The sequence below is a fragment of the Labrus bergylta genome, chromosome 1 (assembly GCF_963930695.1).
Source record: "Labrus bergylta chromosome 1, fLabBer1.1, whole genome shotgun sequence".
Taxonomy (NCBI): Eukaryota; Metazoa; Chordata; class Actinopteri; order Labriformes; family Labridae; genus Labrus; species Labrus bergylta.
In genome coordinates, this window is record NC_089195.1 from 35080080 (window position 1) to 35102521 (window position 22442).

Consider the following 22442-nt stretch of genomic DNA (forward strand, 5'->3'; position numbering starts at 1 on the left):
CGCTGGCGACAGGTGATTCATCATCACCCTCAATGTAAAACGTCACTTTTCATATTTAAATGCATTAAGGGGACGATGCTTCTGATTAACAAATATTCATAGATCCATATTCACACCCCGCGGAGGCATCTCACACACCCAACAACAAGTCAACAAAGACGCCACACCTCGTTACCCTCCCGTCATTACTTCATCTGGAGCTGATGTTGTCAAATGTTAATTCTAATTGAATGAGGACAGATCACATTCATCATGTCAGCAAGTATCATCCATGTAACTACGCCGGTATAAGCACAAAAGCTACATTTCTCGCAGACAATTTTACAAACAAATTGGACAAAAATTAGCTAATAAAAAACTGCAGGATGAGCCAGAAGCCCCCAGGAACAGACACCAGAAGGGGAGGACACAATGGGTTTGTTTTTAACTAATGTTTGAGTTTTATTTCCAAGGTTAAAGCAGGGTTGGTCATTTTCGGGAAAACTAGCATGATTTTGAAAGTAGCATTCCCTCAGTGCACCGTCTACAACCCCTCCCCCTCCCCCTCCCCTCTGTCCCCCCTCTAAAGAAGTGGACCTCAGCTCATCGTTCATCGTGTAGAAACATCGTCTCAAAAAGTTGATCTGCAACGCTAGAATTAATAACCATTATGTTAACATGAATAAAAATATTTCTGCCCCCATGTGATGCCGATTCTGACGTCAAGTCGGGAAAACGAGGGGACCTCATTCTTTTTGAGTTGTTGCTCCGACTTAGTAGGTGTTCATGTCCGTTTTTCGGACGTTTCTGACACCGCATGAATGCACCATTACCCTGCTACAGAGGAGGGATTTTCTTTGTTCCTTATTCAGAAGCACCTGAGTTATTAATTTCTGTCAGGACCTGAAGACAATTACACCAAAATCTTAAAAAGTGGATCTGGAGAAAACTAACATCCCCGACTTTAAATCGTTCTCACAATCCCTGACGCCTCGCTGGATTCAACAAAGAAGACACAGTGATTGGTGCAAATGTTTTATTTATTTTTTTGGCCTGGAAATAATGAAATCATAAATTCTCATTACATCTTTTAATCATCAGGTATTTTATCATCATGACATTTTGATTCTAATCTCAGGCTAATTGAGGTCACGTGTTGGAACACCTCCAGCACCTTCATCTTCATTCTGTAACATAAAACACTCAAAAAGGAAAATCAAGAGAAATCTAATTAAAAACAAAGAATCACAGACGAGCGAGTGGATTTAAAAACGCCCTCAGACAGTTTTCAGGTCCTTTAAGGATGCGAGGAAACGAGCTGCCCTCTGTGGTGACATCAAAGCTGGCAAACGAGAGATAACAAAAGATTAGTCTCACATTTTTTTCTATTGTCGACGTGCGGGTGGTGATGATAACATAAGAGTCCCGACTCAAACAGACAAACAGGCGTGGTGCGGTGATAAATGACACGCTGCTTTAAAAAAAAACAAAAAACAGTCCCTCCAGTCCAAATAAATACATCTGTCCTACAAGAAGGAAATGTAAATAAAAACATCCATCATCTATATCACTTTTACCGTTCAGGGTCGCGGGGGTTCCAGCTGTCATTGGGTGAGAGGGTGTGATTGACTGGTCACCAGCCAATCACAGGGCAGACAACCAGCCACACTCACATTCACACCTATGGGCAATTTAGAGTCTCCAGTTGACCTAACGAGCATGTGTTTGTTCTGTGGGAGGAAGCCGGAGAGAACCCACACATGAACGGGGAGAACATGCAGACTCCACACAGAGAGGCTCCTGTCAGACGGGGATTCAAACCAGGAACCTCCTTGCTGGGAGAGCTAACCACTGTACCACCCGTGCAGCCTGCCCTGGCATTCCGCACAGCGCGATCTAAGGCACCCTCAGTGTTCAGATTTGGAATTACAGATGCATACACCATCAGTCTGAACCAGGAACCTCTTTGCATGTGAGGAGTTCATTGAAGAGTAAATGGACGTCTCCTTCGGCAAACAGGGTGACGTGTACAGAACCATCAGTTCTATTTGTCGAAAATGAGTGTCCATGGTGATGACATCATTGAGTTTTTACAGGGTTCAGCTTTTTCTCTCGACTTCTGTGTGAGAAGCTGAGCTCTTCAGAGGAAGGAGAGATGAGACAAAAAGGCGACGGGAAAAAGTGTTCTGAAACTGTCGCCGTTTTCACACATGCACAAAAGTTCAACCCACCAGAGAGCGGTCTGCGGGTTGAGACGCGAACGCCTAGCGGGTCGTGACTGGTACAATTTTGGTGCAGAGAGTGAAGCAGCTTCAAACTCTTTCATACTGTGATTACGTCCAATTACACGTATCTATATAAAGGCAAAAAACTGTCTTTGTAGGGTCAGACTCTGATGCTTCACCCACCATGTCCCGCCTCCTGAGACGACGACCCCTCCCCCTCTCGACCTGACAGGAGCGACTTTGACTCTGAGGGACGAGAGTGAAAAAGACACTCAGGATGCTCTCGTGTGTGAAAACAGCTCGTGGCGAATAATTAAAAAAGGTACCAAAGAAAAAAAAAAAACTTTAACATTTAAGAAACAATGAAGACGTCTCAGATGAATAAAAACAAAAAGGTAACATGAAGGCGCTTTCATATCACTGAAAGAGAGATCATTAAAGGAGTCCTGTTCCTCTGACAGGACATTTCATGACATTCAGTCAAAGGTAAACGTTATGGTGACACCTCGCCCGCTCGGGTGAAGGAGGGAGCCTTCACACAGTCAGATGTTGAAACTGGAGGTGACATTGAACTGATTCGTTAACTTCTCTGAAATCCTTCTTGAAAAGTTGGATTTAATCTGCCCTCCCTCAGAGACACAAACTCATCTCATCCTGCACTCGGGCACTAAAACAAATTAAATATTTAAAAAGCTGAAATTATTCTGATTAACTTCGACCCGAGTCCGCTCGTTTCTGCGGTGAACTCGGGAACCTTTGTGGAGACCAGGACCTTCACTGTGGGGGGCGGAGTTAGCTGCCGAAGCCGAAGATGCCCTTGATGTAGCCGGTGAGGCCGCCCTTGCCCTTCTGCTCCACTTTGTCGTCCAGCGGGGGGAAGGCCACGTGGTTCAGAGCGAGGTCGAAGAACAGCGGCTTGCAGGGGATTGGCTGGAAGTCGGGGGGGAACTGCACTAGGTTGGGCTGCTTCCCCACGAGGGCGGGGTCCAGGCGGAAGGTCTCCAGGCGGTTGCAGAGGGGCTGCATGACAGAGAAGGAAGAAGCAAAAAAAGGGAGAATTTAAAACTCTTTTTCAAACGATCCCAGAGTGTATAAAACAAAAAGACGCCGGTGCTGAAAAAGAAAAACCCTTTAAGGTGGATACGGTGCATAAAGATGGCCGTCATCATATTGGAAACACGGACTAACTTCCGATCAATCTAGAAACAGGGAAAGAGGGGAAGCCAGGGGCGGGACTTATGCCTCCTGGCAAACAGCCACAGTGCTGCTCATCCAAAATGTGTTTTTCCAGTTAAAAACAGAGATTGATCATAGTGTAGTGTTTCCTGCTTGGAGCTCTCACCGTGTTGTCTTTGACCTGCTGCTGAGAGGGAACTTCAGCCGTCTCATCGGTGTCTGAAAAACACAAAAAACATCTCGTCAGAGTCGTGCACAGAAAAAGAGGCAGGTCATAGAAGAAGATCAGACTGAGAGGATTCTTGTCCTGTTGGAGAATAAACACTTCAGTCTCACCCAAAATGGCAGCAGCCTGAAGGGAGTATTTTTCAGCATTGACCTCGGCGATGAGCTCCTGAACGTCGGGGAGATCCTGCACGCAAAGACGCAGCGGTGAATGTTCTGCACGAGTACAGATGATTGAGTCGGGAATGAGTCGAGTTTCTGAGGACTAACCTTGAGGCTGTTGTTGAGGCTCTTGGCCTTAGACTGCACCTCCTTGGCGTACTTCAGCACCCGCTCGTACAGCACCAACGCCTCGCTCCACTTCTTCACCAGCACGTAAGACTGAGCTATGAAGAAACACCTGGGAGGACGCGGAGGAAACACGGGGTTACACACCAAACGATGGACAAAGAGAGAGGACGCTGGTTTGTGGAATCGGTTCATGTGATCGACACAGCACAGCGTACAGAAAGTAAAAAAAACTCTTTACCTCTTTAAATGCACGACTACTCTGCCTCCATGTTTAGTCTGTGTAAAGTCTTTTAGTCTTCTATTTGTCATTAAGTAGTTGCTCCATCCCTTAGGTCTGGGTTTTCCCCAGAAACTGAAATTTATTTCCTGCATTCTGATCAGTTTTTTAAGAATCACTTGAAGCCTCATCTCGTTTCCTCTTTTGTGTCTGTTTAAAAAATTTCACTGAATGATAAAAAAAAACAACACAAAAAAATAAAAGGTTCTGCAAATATACTTTAAGATTTAAAAAGTTATTTCTTTGAACACTTTAATAGACAGGACAGCTGAAGAGAGTCAGGAAACGTTGGCAGTAGAGTGGGAGGGTGTGACGCACAGCAAAGGGCAGAGGTCAGATTTAACCCCATGGCAGCTGTGACGCGGACTGTAGCATCTGAACATGGAGGGTGAGACCGCTAAGCTATCTCATGGGTTAAGGTTTCAGTCGTGAAAAAGCACATCCCTGGTTTATATATTTAACTGACGGTGTGGCCGGATATCTTATTAAAAGTCATGACAGCATCTGAAACCACTTAGAGCTCGTGTCCTCATGAATCTCGGTTGTATTTTTTGAGCAGAGTTTGCAGGGAAAGCGTCTGACCTGTAGGCCTTGTAAACGAGCGTCTTCAGGGACACCTCCTTCTGGAAGGTGTGGTCGTCCTCCAGACCCTGCAGGGTGGAGAGCTCGGCCAGACTCTGCAGAGACAGACAGACGGACACAAGTTGAGAGAGGAGAAACACTGACGACCTTCCTGATCAACATGTGACATGTATGTAGAATTATTTTTTGGAGAAAACGAGGCAGTGATTCCATCCTCTCATTAAGACATTTACCTGCAGGACGATGTCATAGAGGCGGATGAGGTCCTGGGGGCGGGGCCCTCTCTTGTTCTCGTCGGCTTCGGGTTCCTTCAGTTTAGCCTGCAGAGTGTGGGCCATGCTCTCGTTCCTCTTCACCAGCGTGCACAGCTTGATGTAGGTCAGGTAACTGTCGGGACGCAACACAGAGGACGGACAAAAATACTGGGTAAACAGATCGACTTGATCTGAAAAGTGACCCTCATGAGAGGCAGAAACTATAAAGTGTTTGGTCCTGGAATGAAACGGCTGAAGTCTTCTTTTACCTGTGCAGGAACTGCAGGTTGGACACTTTGCCGGTGTCACCATCAGAGCCCCTCTCTCGTTGCTTCTGCAAGGACAAATACATTTAAAAATGTCACATCCTCTTCACCATGTTCCTCTAACTCCAACATGTGTCTCTAGTCTACAAACTCCCCAATGATGAGAAAAGTCCGTCCTCTCCGTCTTTTTCCTGCTCCACTTTTCAGAAAATGTGTGCTCAAACAGGCCGTTTAGAGATTTTCCCTTCATGACATCACAAAGGGCAGTAACCCCTCCCCCAGGTGGGTGACACTCCCACAGCTAGATGTTTGTTCTGCCCTCTGAGTCTGCCTTCTCACCGTAAACAATAGGACATGGAGCGAGAAAGACCGAGTACACCTAAGCCCTTCCAGAGAGGGGGCGTGGTCAGACACAGCTCATTTACATATTTAAAGGTACAGAAACAGCCTGTTCTGAGCAGGGCTGAAATAGAGGGGTTTATAGACATGATCAAATACAGGATCAGAGTGGATTTAGAACAAGAAACTTCACACACATGTTTTGAGGAGCTCTGAGACTTATTTACACTGAAGAAGGGGAGGAGGATATGTCACCTTTAAACTGCTGGGTCATAAATAACACTGAAACATCTTTAACCTTACCGCCTCACTCTTCAGCTCCTCTTTCACGGCCTGGATGGTGTCTCTGCACTCGGCCAGCAGCGTCTCATACAGATGCTCTTTGGTCTCCTCATTAGATGCCTGGATGACACAAACACTCAGTGAGATTTACAGAAGAAGAAGAACAAAGCAACCGTTTCAAAAAACCCTGGGAGCGTTATTCTGTTGAAAGGTTCCTTTTTACAGACTTTTTGAAGTGGTTGATTAAAGCAGCAGAGAATCACTCCCATGATTCCTCGCCAGCCATGACGTCATCTTTTGTTATTGTTTTGAGCTGATGTCTGAACATGTTTTTAGATATAAAGCTAAAGACTTGAAATCAGATTCTTTAGGGTGTCGATGTTTTTAGCTTGACTGCTTGAACAACTGACTCATAGATGGTTCTTCTCTTTTCTTTAAGTTTGGTTATTTTTGGGCAGAGTCAGAAATCAGGGAGAGAGAGAGAGAGAGAGACATGCAGGAAAGGAGCCACAGGTCCAATTAGAAACCTGGCCTTGCCCGTTTGGAGGACCTGGACCTCTGCACATGGGGCACATGGACTCACCACTAGACCACCGGCGCCCCATAGAGGTTTCTCTTTTAATGCAAATTGTGTTTGGTAAATTGTACTTTGTCTTCCTTTGCGTCTCCGTCTGTAAGACTCTGTAGATTTTTGGTTGCCGATTGTCTCCGCCAGGTCTCTCCTGGTTCTTAATCTCAATGGGACCAGGTCAGAGGTTAAAACTAAACCGATGCAGACGAAAGCTTACATGTCAAAGTTGAAAGTGCCCAGGTTTGAGTAGAACTATCTGTGATTCCATTAGGGAGGGTGAAGTGTGTCAGAAGGTTTCACACCGGCAGGAATGTGGGAGGGGAAGAGTGCGATTTGTAAACTTGACAAGAGGAAACATTTGAAATATTCTGGAGAGCAAACATGAATCTGACGCCTGGAGAAACGTACACGTTACAGCGTGGTCAGCTACAGCGAAGGTTAGCGACATATCTCAAAAGAATAAACATGAAACAATAAAGGAAATCCACTGTAGACATGTCGGCCTGATAGTTGCCTGATTAAAGGCTTTGCAGCTGTAATAACTGGTCAGACACACACGCGCGCACGGTTAGAAGTCGTGCTGGTTTGATACAAAGAGCGACAGTTACAGCCGGATGACAGTGTAGCAAACGGGGGGGAAGAGACGCAGGTATGTGGCCCGGCAGGCTGCTCATACATTCCTGCACACTACTCATCAGACACGCCGGAATTTCAGGGTTTGAATCTTTGTGAATGACAGGATTGTTCTTCACCTCGCCTCAAACCAACACGCTGGTACAATAGGCCTGTGTGTGAAAATGTCCTGAAGCCCCAGAGACAAGGTGGTCATCACGCAGCGCCTCAACGTTTTCTACTTACTGAAAAATTACCCCAAGGTGGAAGTGCAAAATCCTGCAGTTCTTCCGAGTGTCCACTTGAGGCAGGATCCGTTATCACCATTATCATCACGGGCACACACTGTACGGGGGGTGAATATTTTCAAACGGCTAATTTTTGATTTCTAAAACGATAAGCTGACATGATTGACAGGTGGGCGCGATGTAACAGTTTGTCAAGAGGTTTAAAACCCGCCTCAGCTCCAGCTCTCAGCCTGTCGTTAGGTTGAGTCAGCATTTCCAACATGGCGGCTGCTGCCCATGAGCCTCTGGAGCCTGCTGTCACAACAGATTGCTGACATCACTCAGGCTTCATCCGTTAATATTTACAGTCTTTGGCCGCACTACACCAAACACTGACACCAGGCAATAATAATCCCAAACTACCAGAAGTCCACATGCGATACTAATCATGTGTGAAAAATCCAGAGTTTTAAAAACATGAGGATTTTTAAGGATCTGTGGGAACCCGGGTCATTAGGGGGGGGACTCTTCATCGTATGCCAGAGTTTTTGTTTGAATTCAAGGACACTCTCATGGGGTGATGCCCCTCTCTCCACTGTCCTATCTCTCCAATAAAAAGCCCAAAAAATTAATCTAAATAAGAAAAAAAAAAGGACACTCTTATAATGTCATTAAAAGAAAGGATGGTAAGCCCGCAGAGAGCACAACATTTTCTTGTACTGATAATAAACAAACAAAAGACGGGTCAAAGGGCTGATGTCGTTTGGTGCCACACACCCTGCCAACGCCTTTCAAGACCGGCTCAACCTGTCCAGCACCTTGCTGTTCTGATGTTCGGAGGGAGGGCCAGACGGATTAACTGATTAAAGAGAGTCGACGGAGCTCTTCTACTGGGACTGAAGAGAAGCCGAGGTCAATGTTTCCCGTACCCAGAGGTAACGAGCCGATCATCAGGTGTTAATGAAAAATGAAGGAATCTAAAGCTTGATGAAACACAACACCCCCCCCCCCCCTCAAAAAGAAAGAGAAGAGAAGTATCTTTCAGTCAGCGTTTTGCTCTGGGCTCCAACAGTTTGTTTTGCAGAAAGAGCCTCTTTGGAACATTAAGGTGTTTAGAAATAATAACGCTAATACGCCTGCTGGGTGTTGTCCCGTGTTCATGTGTGGGCTGAAATGCTCAGAATGCGGTCATGCGATGAGAGAGGTCGCATGCCAGAGTCCTGAGTGGCCGTGGGTGTGTCAGGTGTGTCTGAGAGGGTGTGCTGGGCCTTCGGGTGACAGAAAGAGTGTGAGGAATGAGCTGAGCTGGCTCTGAATGAGACACGGGAGAGACTGTGAAGAGGAGAGAGTGCCACCTGCTGGTAGATTAAGGAATTGATTGAGGAAGGAAGAGGTGGGCAAAGGAAAACGTCACTCAGGAAGACACTTTAAACCTTTCTTTTCCTGCATCTTACTTTCCACACTTTAAAGGCAGGGTTGGTGATTTTTGAAAACTAGCATGATTTTGAAAGTCGCATTCCAGCAGTGCTCCGTCTGCACCCCCTCCCCTCTGTGCTCCCTCTGAAGCCACGGCCCCTCACTGACATGCACGAGCACCGTCTCATCTCATTGTGTAGAAGCTACGTCGTCTCATGTCTCATTCAGCGGTCAGTAAACTCACAGTATAAACTCCTAAAGTCATCGTGACGTGCTTTGAGTGTGAGCTAGAGCACGTGAGGGGTAGAGAGCGAGCGGGGAGACAGGGAGGCGTCTGATTGGTCCATCAGATTGTTACCTCATGGCAGACATTGGTCAAAGTTTTTACAGACTTACAAACTGATACAGATGACGGATTGTTCTTTTTTCAGAGAACATGAGTTATTCATTTCTGAAAATTTCTGAATTTTGAAAACAAAGACGCAAACGGAGGCAGGAAACCCGAGAGGAGGGAGAGATATTTTCATGCAACAGACTCGGGATAACGAGTCCACTAGGCCACAGGGACAGCAGGTATCTTTTATCTGCACGGCTGAGTCGTGACAGTAAGAGCTGCGACCGACAAGGCCCTGGATTTATTTTGGGTATCACAAAGCAGGAAGCGGTTAAATACTGACCTGAGCGATAGCCGCCTCGTTGTCTGCCAGACCGAGCAGGAAGATGCGGGCCTTGTCGATCTTCACAGGAACCGACCGCCCTCGCCACTCCACCTCGCTCATGGTGGCAGCCTGCTTGGTTCTTGCCTGAGTGATCAGGGCCTGAGGAGGACAAAAAAACAAGACCACATGAGAGAACATGTCTATAAACTGGATTGGATAATTATTCACAAATCACAAATATTTGCGTGTTTGTAGAGACCCTGTGTCTCCACCAATCAGTGTGCTGCTGTCTGCCCTCATGTAAGTCTGCATCTCCTGAATCGCACCCCCGTTGCTTTTGCCACAACATTACTGACTTCATTCACTGAGGTCTGAAGAGTGCATGCAAAGGTCACGGTACATAGAGAGCGCCGTCTGCTGGATCAAACTGCAAACTACTTCAGACGGCCTGATGCGCTGATTGAATTTGAACGGCTCATTTCTGTTTGAATGTGATCTTTCTCCCCCACGTTCAAACTTTGAATATAATCTGACAGCCCTGAGGTGGGCACGCACGAGCGACTGATGATACAAGAGTATTAAATTATGTCCAAAATCCTGAACTTACCTCCAGTTTCTCAGCCATCATGCCTCCTCCTCCACCAGTCAGTCTCATCTGCATCAAGTCATTGATGGCGTTCTGATCACCTGCAAAAAATGCGGGACACAAAACATGAAGAGAGAAGAACCAGATGATCCTGATCCCTCTGCTCTACGAGGGACGCTGTATTTAGGGCGACACCGATTATTAGTGATCAGGAGACTGAAATGCATCTTGTCAGTGATCTTTTTTTTAAATGCTCAACCTCCTGCTGCTCTCAGTGCTGATTGGTTATTTCTTGTGTGACATCTAGTAAATCAGAAAGTGAAGTGGGCGGGACAAAATGTGAGAGAGAGAGAGAGAAAGAGGGAGGGAGGGAGGGAGAGGGGGGGGAAGAGAGAGAGAGAGGGAGAGGGGGGGAAAGAGAGAGAGCGTTAGAGAGAGAGGGGGGAAGAGAGAGAGTTAGAGAGAGAGAGAGAGAGAGAGAGAGAGAGAGAGAGAGAGAGAGAGAGAGGGAGAGGGAGAGGGGGGGAAAGAGAGAGAGCATTAGAGAGAGGGAGAGGGAGAGCGAGAGCGAGAGAGAGAGAGAGAAATGACATGCAGAAAACGAGCCTCAGGTCTGATCTGAACCCGGGTCACCTGCTTGGAGGACTACAGCCTCTCTACATGGGGCGCTCTCACCAACCACGGCGCCCTTGATGCTCCAACTTGACCCCTACTTTGCATCACTCACCGATGTTGTAAGCACAGTAGCGGATGTTGGGAGAAATCTCATCCACACGTTGCCGATACAGCGCTGCCATCTCCTCAGTGAACGCACTGGCCAGCTTCTCATAGATGGTTCTGAGCAGACAAAAAAAAAAAGGGTGGGGGGTTTAATATTTACAAAACACTCAGGGGCGACAAATGCAAAAATCTGCTGCTTCTTTTAAAAACTTTGAGAGACGGTGAAACTCACTTGCACTTGTTGAAAGCCTCCATGGCACGTTTCCACTCCTGCATTTCAAACTCCACCATTCCAGACAGGTACGCCGTGTAGGCCTGCAACAAATACACACGTTAGCTTTGTGTAACCGTGTTTTATATATCAACCGGTCCAGCGGCCTTTGGATCAGGCTGCCAATCCTAAAGGTCCACTGCGTACCTGTGCCTCAAGCTTGGTCTTGGCATCGACCCGGGGGCTCTCGCAGAGCTTCTCCAGCTTCTCGCTGTGCTTGGCAGCTTTGCGTAGTCGTGCCAACAGGTGGAAGCGTTTGCGGGGCTCCGTGTTGGCTTCCTGCTTCAGCTGCATGGCGTAGCTCCATGCACGCTCTGCCTCCATCAAAACCAGCAACAGATACCTGAGAAGGGAGGAAATCAGTTGTTTGTAGCAAGTTTTTCTCTGTTATCGCAGGAGAGGAATTCTAAATGTCAGACGCCACTGTCATGAATTATCTTTAGGTTACATATTCATCACAATGTTTGGTTTAATGCTTTCGTTTGGCAGTGACACTTTGGTACGAGCAGGCTGAACTCGCCTGCGACGCCTTCATTATCCCACATCAATTAACTGTCCATGCTCCTCGTCCACCTCATCAGCCTGCTGAAACGTTCAGCACAGAATCCGATCCTCACCTGCTGTCAGAAAGCATTTCCACTGTTATCTTCTTCCCGATGAACTTGTGCCTGTTGCCCATCTTGAAGCCAAGAGTCTTACGTAAGCGACGCAGTCTGCGGGAGCAGTAGCCCCTGGAAAAAGAAAACAGTCACGGTTACATTACACCGAAGTAACTTAGCAAACAGACACATTTCATCCTTATGCACCAGAATAGACAAGACAACATCGACTGTATATCAATATGAGAGGTCGTCTTTGTCTCCTTCTGTTGTACAAAAGTAAAGTCCAAATACCCCGGAAACAGGCGCTGACATGTTACGCTGGTGAAGTCATTTCAGTTTTTCCCTCAGCGCCTTAAAGGGATACTTCACCCATTTGCATCAATCTTTGTATCATTAGAAACCTGGTAGTATTTTTGAATGGTCGTGCATCCCCTGATTATCATTTTCCCGACGTGAAATTTTTGTATTTCTAAATCTGAAAAGGAGCTTCCAGTGACGCAAATGTCGTAATTTTGCATCACTGGAAGCTGTTGCGGTTAGCGGCGTGAAACTACAACGCTAGTGCCTCATATTTTCGACCACTGAAGCTACAGACCAATCACAGATCAGTGGGTGGGGACTCACTCCCAGAATCAAAACTTAACGTCCGCCATATTGCTTGGAAGCTATGCTAACAGGCTCTATGAAGAAAGCTGGAATCGGATGTTTGTGGCCATCTCTACGAGCCGCAATATAGCGGCGTTGAGGACGAGGAGCCGGGGTCGGCTCGAGCTGGGGCGGACTGGTAGTGTCGGTGCTCTCACTGTTTGTCTATGGACACTGACATAGAGTCTGTTTTCTGCCAGGAATTCCAAGATGCTAATTCTTTCTGGAAGAAATCTCGGAATCAGTTGAAGTAAACGTCTGTAAATAGAGCGTGGCCTGCGGTGCTGTGCATTCTGGGATTTGGTGTCTTTCATCCACATGAGCCAAAAAGACACTTTCTGTCTTTTCACGGCCAAGAAGGCACCAACTTCAAAATGTATTTCACATTTCTACATATATGACCCAATGTCAATACAGATTCATGTTTCAACAGGTGAAGTATCCCTTTAACTACATGTACCCTCCGCCTTAACTACCGTTCTAGAGAAACAACAACAAATTGATTAATTTTCTCCTGGGACTGTTTGTGTATTCCAACAGCAGCTCTGGATGCTCAGACCCCCCCATGGATCAGGCCTCACATGGTCTGTGGAGATGAAACTCCTGTGCGTCTCAGTTGGTAGAGGTTCAACATTAACAGTGTCATGGTAACCACATGGGAGGAGAGGTTTACATTCAGCTTCTTTACCTACAAAATACAAGTTAGTTTCTAACCATTAAACACTCAGATACTCACATCAATGTGTGCACCTCTTTGTGAAAAGGTGAGATATCTAATGCAAGACCACCTGGTGTAGTTGTAAAGGTCAGGTGTAGCTGTAAAGCTCAGGTGTAGCTGTAAAGCTCAGGTGTAGCTGTAAAGCTCAGGTGTAGCTGTAAAGCTCAGGTGTAGTTGTAAAGCTCAGGTGTAGCTGTAAAGCTCAGGTGTAGTTGTAAAGGTCAGGTGTAGCTGTAAAGCTCAGGTGTAGCTGTAAAGCTCAGGTGTAGCTGTAAAGCTCAGGTGTAGTTGTAAAGCTCAGGTGTAGCTGTAAAGCTCAGGTGTAGCTGTAAAGCTCAGGTGTAGTAGCTCAGGTGTAGCTGTAAAGCTCAGGTGTAGCTGTAAAGCTCAGGTGTAGTAGCTCAGGTGTAGCTGTAAAGCTCAGGTGCAGCTGTAAAGCTCAGGTGTAGTTGTAAAGCTCAGGTGTAGCTGTAAAGCTCAGGTGTAGTTGTAAAGCTCAGGTGTAGTTGTAAAGCTCAGGTGTAGCTGTAAAGCTCAGGTGTAGTTGTAAAGCTCAGGTGTAGCTGTAAAGTTCAGGTGTAGCTGTAAAGCTCAGGTGTAGGTGTAGTTGTAAAGCTCAGGTGTAGTTGTAAAGCTCAGGTGTAGTTGTAAAGCTCAGGTGTAGCTGTAAAGCTCAGGTGTAGTTGTAAAGCTCAGGTGTAGTTGTAAAGCTCAGGTGCAGCTGTAAAGCTCAGGTGTAGCTGTAAAGCTCAGGTGTAGTTGTAAAGCTCAGGTGTAGTAGCTCAGGTGTAGTAGCTCAGGTGTAGTTGTAAAGCTCAGGTGTAGTTGTAAAGCTCAGGTGTAGTTGTAAAGCTCAGGTGTAGCTGTAAAGCTCAGGTGTAGCTGTAAAGCTCAGGTGTAGCTGTAAAGTTCAGGTGTAGCTGTAAAGCTCAGGTGCAGTTGTAAAGCTCAGGTGTAGCTGTAAAGCTCAGGTGTAGCTGTAAAGCTCAGGTGTAGTTGTAAAGCTCAGGTGTAGCTGTAAAGCTCAGGTGTAGTTGTAAAGCTCAGGTGTAGCTGTAAAGCTCAGGTGCAGTTGTAAAGCTCAGGTGTAGTTGTAAAGCTCAGGTGTAGCTGTAAAGCTCAGGTGTAGCTGTAAAGCTCAGGTGTAGGTGTAGTTGTAAAGCTCAGGTGTAGCTGTAAAGCTCAGGTGTAGCTGTAAAGTTCAGGTGCAGCTGTAAAGCTCAGGTGTAGCTGTAAAGCTCAGGTGTAGTTGTAAAGGTCAGGTGTAGCTGTAAAGCTCAGGTGTAGTTGTAAAGGTCAGGTGTAGCTGTAAAGCTCAGGTGTAGTTGTAAAGCTCAGGTGTAGTTGTAAAGGTCAGGTGTAGTAGCTCAGGTGTAGTTGTAAAGTTCAGGTGCAGCTGTAAAGCTCAGGTGTAGTTGTAAAGCTCAGGTGTAGTTGTAAAGTTCAGGTGCAGCTGTAAAGCTCAGGTGTAGCTGTAAAGCTCAGGTGTAGTTGTAAAGCTCAGGTGTAGCTGTAAAGGTCTGGTGTAGTAGCTCAGGTGTAGTTGTAAAGCTCAGGTGTAGTTGTAAAGCTCAGGTGTAGGTGTAGCTGTAAAGTTCAGGTGTAGCTGTAAAGCTCAGGTGTAGTTGTAAAGCTCAGGTGTAGTTGTAAAGCTCTGGTGTAGTAGCTCAGGTGTAGTTGTAAAGCTCTGGTGTAGTAGCTCAGGTGTAGTTGTAAAGCTCAGGTGTAGCTGTAAAGCTCAGGTGTAGTTGTAAAGCTCAGGTGTAGTTGTAAAGCTCAGGTGTAGTTGTAAAGCTCAGGTGTAGCTGTAAAGCTCAGGTGTAGCTGTAAAGCTCAGGTGTGACCTGAACTCACCTGTATCTCTGGTAGTCTCCGTGTCTCAGGCCATGCTGCTGCTGAGACTCCTTGATGATTTGCAGAACTGAGGTTAAAGGTTAAAGGTTAAGGGACAACCTCATCTACTTTATCACACAGTGTAGATCTTAAACATGAGGAGGTTACAGCTCGAACACACGGACCCTCACATTATTTATCTTATTTAAAGTTAGCTTCACAAACAGAGTCAGACAGGATTTCTATGTGTTATTAATCTTATTTAAAGTTAGCTTCACAAACAGAGTCAGACAGTATTTCTATGTGTTATTAATCTTATTTAAAGTTAGCTTCACAAACAGAGTCAGACAGTATTTCTATGTGTTATTTATCTTATTTAAAGTTAGCTTCACAAACAGAGTCAGACAGTATTTCTGTTTAATCTCCAGCTAACAGAAGCTCCAGTGTGACACGTAAGCTAAAAGGCTAGCTGACGTTAGCTCCCGATGCTAACATAGTTTCGCTACATAAAACACAACCAAACTGCGGCGACACATTTGAGCTGCTGTGAAGGATACTCTCCAGTCCGAGTCCTCCGTCCGGGGAATTTTCTTTATTTTCATCCATGGCGGAGAATTTGGCGTCGTTTTGCTTGTCTGCGGACATCTCTTAATGCTAACGGCTAAGCGGCGCTACACACATGCAGAAGAAGCGACTGATGACGGCACAGGGAGGGGCGAGACTACACTGACTTATCGCGAGATTTCGCAGATCTTATACATTCATGTGTATACTGTTATTTACAGTGTCCGGGTCACGTAGAAGACCCCCCCCCCCCCCCCCCCCCAAGTTTTCGAGATTAAATTCAAACATTTACTAGAATAAAGTAATTAATTCACAATATGAAATTTGTAAATCGATTTCAATAAAGCTATGGTTAGAATTATTATACTAAAAAGTTGTATCAGAACAAAATGTAATTATCTTGTGCGCACAATTAGATATTATGTTGAAGAAATGTTGATAAACAAGAGTCATAAATAACAAATAAAACACACTAAAAATAATATAATATCAAAGAGAACGTTTAATATAAATGAATAAAAAGCATCAGAATTCAGTCAGCGACATGGACCTGACCGCTCGTTATGAGAACTGAGCTTTGAGAGGAGGCTGTAAGATGAGACGAAGCCAACGATCTGTTTAAATCCTAAACTGCTGGTACGGATGTTTCTCCTTTAGGCGTCTCACAAAGACTCAAACTTTACGTCTCTTACAAACACACAGAGCTGACACACAGACACACTAAGCAGAACTCTCTTCTCAATCTGTTTTCTCGAGCTAACAAGTACACTACTGTGTTCATTTTTACATTTTGACCTATTTATCTCATTATCTCAGGGTAACAATGCTTCTTTTCCTGTGATAACAAAGCTGCAATGACCTCGTTATCACTGGAGAATCAGCGTTGTAATCCTGAGATGATGAGAGGTCAGTTGAGCTCTCCAGAAAAAGAACTTGATTTTACTTACCACTGGAAAAACTGAGTTAAATGTCTGCTCAGCTCTTCTGAAGGCGACAATGTCTAACATATTTTTACTGAATAAAGACAATGTGCAGGAGTTTGCTTTCAGTTTTTTGGTAATTAATAACCGGAAATTCTCCAACATTGAGTGCCTAACCCAACCTCAGTGTTTAACTCTCAAAGTAAACCAGATGTTTTAATGTTGTTTCTGTGTCTGACTTCCTGTCCCGCTTGATCTGCTCTATGGTAAATTGATGCTCCGTGCTCCGGCATCCTGCAGAAACAGAAGCCTTGTGTGTCTGCTGCAGAGGAATCTGCACAGACGGAGCAGAGCGGAGCCAGAGGAAGGACACACACTGACTTCAGTAAAAAAGGACCGCACACACATCTGGATTCAGCAGTAGGACATCCATGTTTGTTGCCGTGGAATCAGAATAGTTTTTGATATCGTTGGATGTTTTCTAGTATCGCCTTGTTTAAAATCCGGTATAGTGCCGACCCCCCTTGCCCAGTATCCTGAAGCTCCGTTGAGTTGCTCAAACAAAGGGTCCCCTCAGACGTTGTCGGCAGCGGTTATATATCTGGAGAGGAACTTCTTGATCTCAGAGATGTGCATCGTCTCTCTGACGGTGGTGTCTCTGCTGCGGACTTGAAGGAGGCCGCTCTCCAACGTGTTCTCGTTGACCACCACGGTGAAAAGCACGCCCATCTCGTCATACCTGAAATTGCACCGGCAACAACGATACACATCAGTGTAGAACTAGAGGAGCTCTGGTGAAAATAAATCTGCTTCTGCCTCCACTACGAGGCTACACGCGGCTCACTTTGTGTTCAGCTGCCCCGCTGATGTTTCCAGATACCCGGGCCACGTCGAGATCTTTGCCTCCATGAACTCCTTCAGCAGCCCTTCACAAACCTGCAGAGGAATGACATTCTCATTTATCCACTTTAACCGACACCTACTCAGTGAACACAAACACACATTTCCAGTGTGAGCTGCATTTATGAACACAAAGGACAACTTTTTCACCCAGACTTTTTTTTTTCCTGTCACCCCCTCTGGGTTAGATTTCCGTGTAAAGTCATGTTGAGTGTACGCAGCAGGTACAAGTCAGGAAAATTCACAAGGATTCAGGAGATGCAAATTTACACGAGTGAGACTCGTCTCTCTGTGCAGACAGCAGCCCGCTGCTTTTGGTGGAGAGACACAGGGTCGCTGCAAAACCGCAACTCTCCAAGCTGGCTCGCAAATATTTGTGTGTACCATGAACGCCTGTGCGCTCTGAACGGGTGTTCACACCAGCAGGTAACATCGTAAAGAAAAAGAGAGCTGCACTCGACCACGATCCAGATGATTGACTTGTGTTTCTGGTGAATGGCGGTCCTCTCTGATTGTCACCAGGCGGTTGGCTTTAGGCTCGTTATTGCAATGGTTAAATTAAGTAATGAAAACTTTGAGTCTGTGCGGTGACGGCGGGGGGAAGGGGGGGGGTTCTAATGTGTTTGAAAATTACTGTGTCAAAGTGACATTCAAAGTCGAGACCCAAAAGTGGGTCTAATATGTATCTGAAAAAAAACATGGTGTCAAAAAATCTATGAAGCGTTTCCTTCCTTCTGTTACGTTTTCTACCGTCTGCGGTCCAAACTGCACAAATCATCATTAAAGTCTTTATATGTGATGTTTTGATCCAGCAGATGTCGCCCTTGAGCTCCAGCATGAAACCAAAACAACTCGCGCTGCATTGTTGTGTTAGCATGCTAATGCTAGCGATCTTTATTATGCTGGTATCTTCACACTGCATGTAAATTTACCTGAAATGAGCGTGATCTAGAAACACAGTTAAGCAGTGAGTACAGTATGTTATTCTTCTTTTCTCTAGTCCCTCAATTAAACAACTTTTATACACGAGGGGAGGAGTCAGCCAGCTGTCCTGGCGATGTAAACACGTTGTAGATACGGCTCGGTAAACATCACAGACAGCTGGACTCAGAGTTATTTTCAGAGGATATACTTGATTTCTGCTACATTAAAGTGTGAGAAATCACATTTAAAGCCTTTAATTAAATCTGATTGGTTGAAAAATATCTGAAATTTGGGTCACAATTTGACATGAAGGAGTTGAAGGTGGGTCCTGAGGCTGCTAGAGAGAACCTTTGCACTCAGCACTTGACCCACGGTTAAGGCGCATCCATCATCTTTTGTCTTACCTGTCTCAGCTCCACAGACGCTCCTCTGCCAATATCTAAAGCCACTTTGACCGGAGCCAGCACTGGATGCAGCTTCAGAACCTAAAATCACCAGAGAGCCAAAGAAAGTTCAGTCAAAAAAACAGAGAAGAACATCACAAAGAGAGGAGCCCGAGTGTGAGGCTGGAAGAGAAAAACAAAGCCAGTTAGTCTTCACCTTCCTCTGCTGCAGCCTCTGTCGGCTGTCTTCTTTCTTGAGCGTTTGGAGTGAGTTGGATAGAAAAGCCAGCGCTCCACGGTCCACGTTGGCGGTCACAGAGATGACGTGAGGGACTGACTTCCGGCCGTCTCGACACTGGAAGACAAACGAACACACTGCAGGTGGTTACTCTGACGACGAGGCAGCGACGGCGCTGAATAAAAAGCAGCCAGCTGACCTGCAGCTTGGAGCGATCTCCTCCGTGTGTCCGCAGCAGCTCAGCGTCTCCTCGGTTCCACAGCGTCTCCAGCGTCTCCTCCCCCCACGGGAAGCTGTAGATGATCCTCACCCCGCGGGACGCCGCCTTCTCCAGCTCCTCCTCGGGCACGTCGCTACTGCTGAAGTCTGACGGAGACAGGGCGAACTGGAGGAAAGACACGAGGTATTGATTCCATGTGGCTGAAGTTCTCATGATTTCAAAATGATTTAAAGTGACAGCTCCCTCTTCACAAACTCACACCTTGAATTTAAAAACATTAGCGACTACCTGGGGGGGAAATTTAGTGTTGGATGAGTGTTGGAGTGTATCATGCAGTCATAAATGTTTATTTATTATGTGTCATGGATGTTAAGTCATTACATATTTGGACCTTTTTAGACTGTATTGGAGCAAGAAAATAAAAAGGATATTATCTCTTCTCCCCTCCAACCTCCATCAGTCCATTATCTATACGGCTTTTAAACTTAGATATGATTGCAGAAAAGATAGTGATGTGTTTCAAAACAACTGCATCATAAATAAAAGTGAAAGGCACCCAGTAACAAATCATTTCTTGTTTTTAAATTACCAACAAATTGCACAAACATTGGCAATGTATTTGGGTAATTCAGACAACGATCCCTCTGTCTCGACAACTTGGTTAAAAACACGAGTGAAGATCTGAAGGTTTTTGAAAAGACTCTCGAGTAATCTCAACAAATTGTGTCGTTTTGAAACAAGTGGTTTGAAAAGTATTGAAGCATCGAAGGTTTTGACACCCTAAGAAGGTAACAAGGTGTACAAGGCGACTCTAGAAGTTGCTTCAGCTTTGAACATCTTTCAGAGGAGACACTTCCTCACACACTCACTTTCCTCCACCATTTCAGCCTCTGTCTCGTCCAGTGATCCAGCCACTGAGAGGAGGCACGAGCCGAGCAGAACCAAACCAGAGACGCCCGAGTGACCTCACCGGGGCTGAAAGAAAAAATTAATGAATTAATTCATAAAAAAACAGCACTTCTTCAGATCTGTAAAAATGAGACAAACAGAGAGACAGGCAGGAGATGAAGCCTCACCAACCAGAGCCACCTGAGGGCTGAAAACACAGACCAGTCTCTGCCAGGCCAAACGGCAGCTTCCTGTTCACCAGCTCCAACGAAGGAACAAACTGCTCCAAGGCACCTGAGAACAAAACCCGACGACACGTTCACCTTCTGGGTTTTCCCATGTTGCGCAGTAAAGACGGAGAAGTAGGAAACATTATGCTGATAGACATTCAGAGAGTGAGGTAGGAAACAGTTTCAGGTCAAGAAGCCTTTTGGAGGGAGGAGAGGTGAAACGTCTTCAAGGTCTTCAACCAAGTCCAGTTGCCTTTGGATCAATCAAACTCCTGCACCGTCTAAATTGCACAAATACCCTGACAACGGTTTCAAATGTATCTGTGCAATTAAGGAAGTGTCACTTCCTCTGCCTGTCTGTCAGAGAGATAAACCAACAGCTTGTGTTTTTATGAGACACCAAAAGGACTCAAAAGAAGACCACCGCTCCTCTCTCTGCAACTCGCTTTCAAATATGACTCAAGATCTGTGTTTTTTTTCAAAGCTTTGGTACTTGTCCATGTTATAGACCAGTGGTTCCCAAAGTGGGGGTCGTCGGGACCCCATGGGGGGTCGTTGGACACTGAGAGTGGGGTCATGAGATTCCTTCCAAAAATAGCATTTCTCTTATTGTCAAATATACAAAAAACGTAGTTCAAGAGATCACGGGTGTTCTGCTTCTAGCGTTTCTCACAATAAGTTAGTAGAATAATATGATGTGTTTTGGTCATAGTGGGCAACATGAAATGTTTCTTTCACCTCCTCCAGGGTTAGTGGGTCCCCAGTTGCTGTCACCGTTATTTGGGGGAAGTATAGACCATTCAAATCTGGCAGTCTCGTCTGCAGCATCCTACCTTGAAGGCAGCTTGTCCTCCCAGTCGGGGATCTCTGAAGGAGCACCTGTATCTTCTGGATGAGCAGATCCTTACTCACTTCTTTCTCTTCCAATATTTGTTTGATATGTTCATTCTCAACAATGTTCAGTTTTCTTGGAGCACCTGTGGCTGTGTCCCCGCTGCTGCTACTCAGGGTGTTTATCCCAAACACCTGAGCTGTGGTCCGGCTCACAGAGTGCCACCACTGCTCCAGCAGGTTTCTCCTCAGCTCGGTGCCCAGAGGTCCGTACCTGCAGCTCATCCCGCGCCGGAACAGCTCCATGTTGGCTTCACCAGGTGAGAGGAAGTACCTGTCCACGCAGAGCCGCAGCAGAGTCCTGGTCTGGTGCAGGTCCTCCTCCTGAGCCCTGGATGAGCTGCAGGGTCTCACAGTGAGCTGCACAGCGTCGCTGCTGCTCTGGGACGGGAAACTTCTGAACAGGACGTTTCTGACGCAGAGAGTCAGCATGGTGAAGAGCCTGCAAAGATCGTCTATTGCAGCGAGGAACACTCATACAGGGTGCAAATCCGACACCTCACTACGGGTCACACACTGTCACAAACAGTAAACGAAGAAGAGTTAAAGTTTCACAAAGGCATTGGTCTGGTCAAGTGATGATTCATGTGGAACACCGGAAGTGTTAGCGCGTGTAGGTTAGTATAAAAGATCAAATGTAGTTGTCCTTGCAGTAAATCTGTAAGTATCTCATGTCTCACAACAAGTTTGAAATTCACAGGAAACACATGTGGCGCATAACCCGGAAGTCATTCTACTTCTTCTTCGAATTGAATTCCGGCAGGCTGTTCACTGAGAAGTGCAGTGCTGCCCCCCCGCGGGAAGAATTAACTTAGTTCAATTAATGTTGTTATTTTAGGAGTTAATTGATTTTATTATATTGTTTTTGTGTGTTGTGTGTTCAAACTCAGGGTTAACGTGTGCTATTAGAGGAAGGATTCGACTCTCACAGTCTGATATTTGGGACGTGATGTGAGGCTCTGTCTCTACCTGTAAGGTGTCACAGTGGGAGTGGCCTCCTGTGGGAGCCAGCTCTTTCGACTGTGCTCTCTGAGTCTGTACATCATCAGGACTTTTCTTAGTGTCGGATGTTTTAGTGCTCAGGTGATCTGCCGATGTGTAGTTTATGTTTATGGATAAATAGCATTTTTTAAAACTATTCTTCAGTATTTTAGGACTCGATTTCAGTCTTGGTCTCAAGACCACTTTTTGAAGGTCTCGTCTTGGAATTGAAAGCATTTTTACTTGATCTTGTCTCGGTCTCAGACTGGGCGGACTCCACATATTAAATCAACACCGGTCATGACCACCACTATTCGACATCATTAGAAGGAAAACGCCTCTTTTTAAAAGAACTAACAACTTCAATTCATTTGTAGTTTGACTTTTATCCACCGATTACGGCCACAACTTTCCCATGTTATTGTCTAAGTGAGGGACACACCCGTTGCACACAAGATGAGGATTTTTGAGTGATATATAGGGTCTTGGTCTTGGAGCACTCTGGTCTTGGTCTCGGTTAGTTTGGTTTGATGTTTAGGAGCTGCAA

At 45.8% G+C, this 22442-nt stretch overlaps 2 protein-coding genes across 2 annotated transcripts; both read right to left on the reverse strand.

Annotated features, from left to right (window-relative positions):
• Positions 1–1001: 1001 nt before the first annotated feature.
• srp68 (signal recognition particle 68) lies at positions 1002–15472 on the reverse strand. The gene is made up of 16 exons (XM_065959899.1): positions 15314–15472; positions 14778–14844; positions 11576–11689; positions 11106–11301; positions 10920–11002; positions 10695–10804; positions 9989–10068; positions 9400–9540; positions 5918–6016; positions 5279–5343; positions 4989–5142; positions 4756–4850; positions 3876–4005; positions 3717–3792; positions 3547–3599; positions 1002–3224 (listed from the first exon to the last, which is right to left on the reverse strand). The coding sequence occupies exons 1-16, from the start codon at positions 15399–15401 to the stop codon at positions 2997–2999; spliced, it is 1779 nt and encodes a 592-aa protein (XP_065815971.1). The 5' UTR covers positions 15402–15472; the 3' UTR covers positions 1002–2996.
• A 332-nt stretch (positions 15473–15804) lies between these two features.
• Positions 15805–21636, reverse strand: polg2 (polymerase (DNA directed), gamma 2, accessory subunit). Its single transcript, XM_020660469.3, has 8 exons — positions 20857–21636; positions 19982–20087; positions 19775–19880; positions 18885–19070; positions 18665–18802; positions 18469–18549; positions 17085–17176; positions 15805–16979 (listed from the first exon to the last, which is right to left on the reverse strand). The coding sequence occupies exons 1-8, from the start codon at positions 21344–21346 to the stop codon at positions 16814–16816; spliced, it is 1365 nt and encodes a 454-aa protein (XP_020516125.2). The 5' UTR covers positions 21347–21636; the 3' UTR covers positions 15805–16813.
• Between the last annotated feature and the right edge of the window lie 806 nt (positions 21637–22442).

Excerpts from the sequence above, each read along its gene's own strand:
- srp68 (XM_065959899.1), bottom strand. The coding sequence starts at position 15,401 with ATGTCCGCAGACAAGCAAAACGACGCCAAATTCTCCGCCATGGATGAA. Across the intron at positions 11,302-11,575 it reads GAAATGCTTTCTGACAGCAG|GTATCTGTTGCTGGTTTTGA; the intron begins GTGAGGATCGGA and ends CTCCCTTCTCAG. Across the intron at positions 3,600-3,716 it reads TCAGGCTGCTGCCATTTTGG|ACACCGATGAGACGGCTGAA; the intron begins GTGAGACTGAAG and ends TGTGTTTTTCAG.
- polg2 (XM_020660469.3), bottom strand. The coding sequence starts at position 21,346 with ATGCTGACTCTCTGCGTCAGAAACGTCCTGTTCAGAAGTTTCCCGTCC. Across the intron at positions 19,881-19,981 it reads CCCTCAGGTGGCTCTGGTTG|CCCCGGTGAGGTCACTCGGG; the intron begins GTGAGGCTTCAT and ends TTTTTCTTTCAG. Across the intron at positions 16,980-17,084 it reads GCGGGGCAGCTGAACACAAA|GTATGACGAGATGGGCGTGC; the intron begins GTGAGCCGCGTG and ends GTGCAATTTCAG.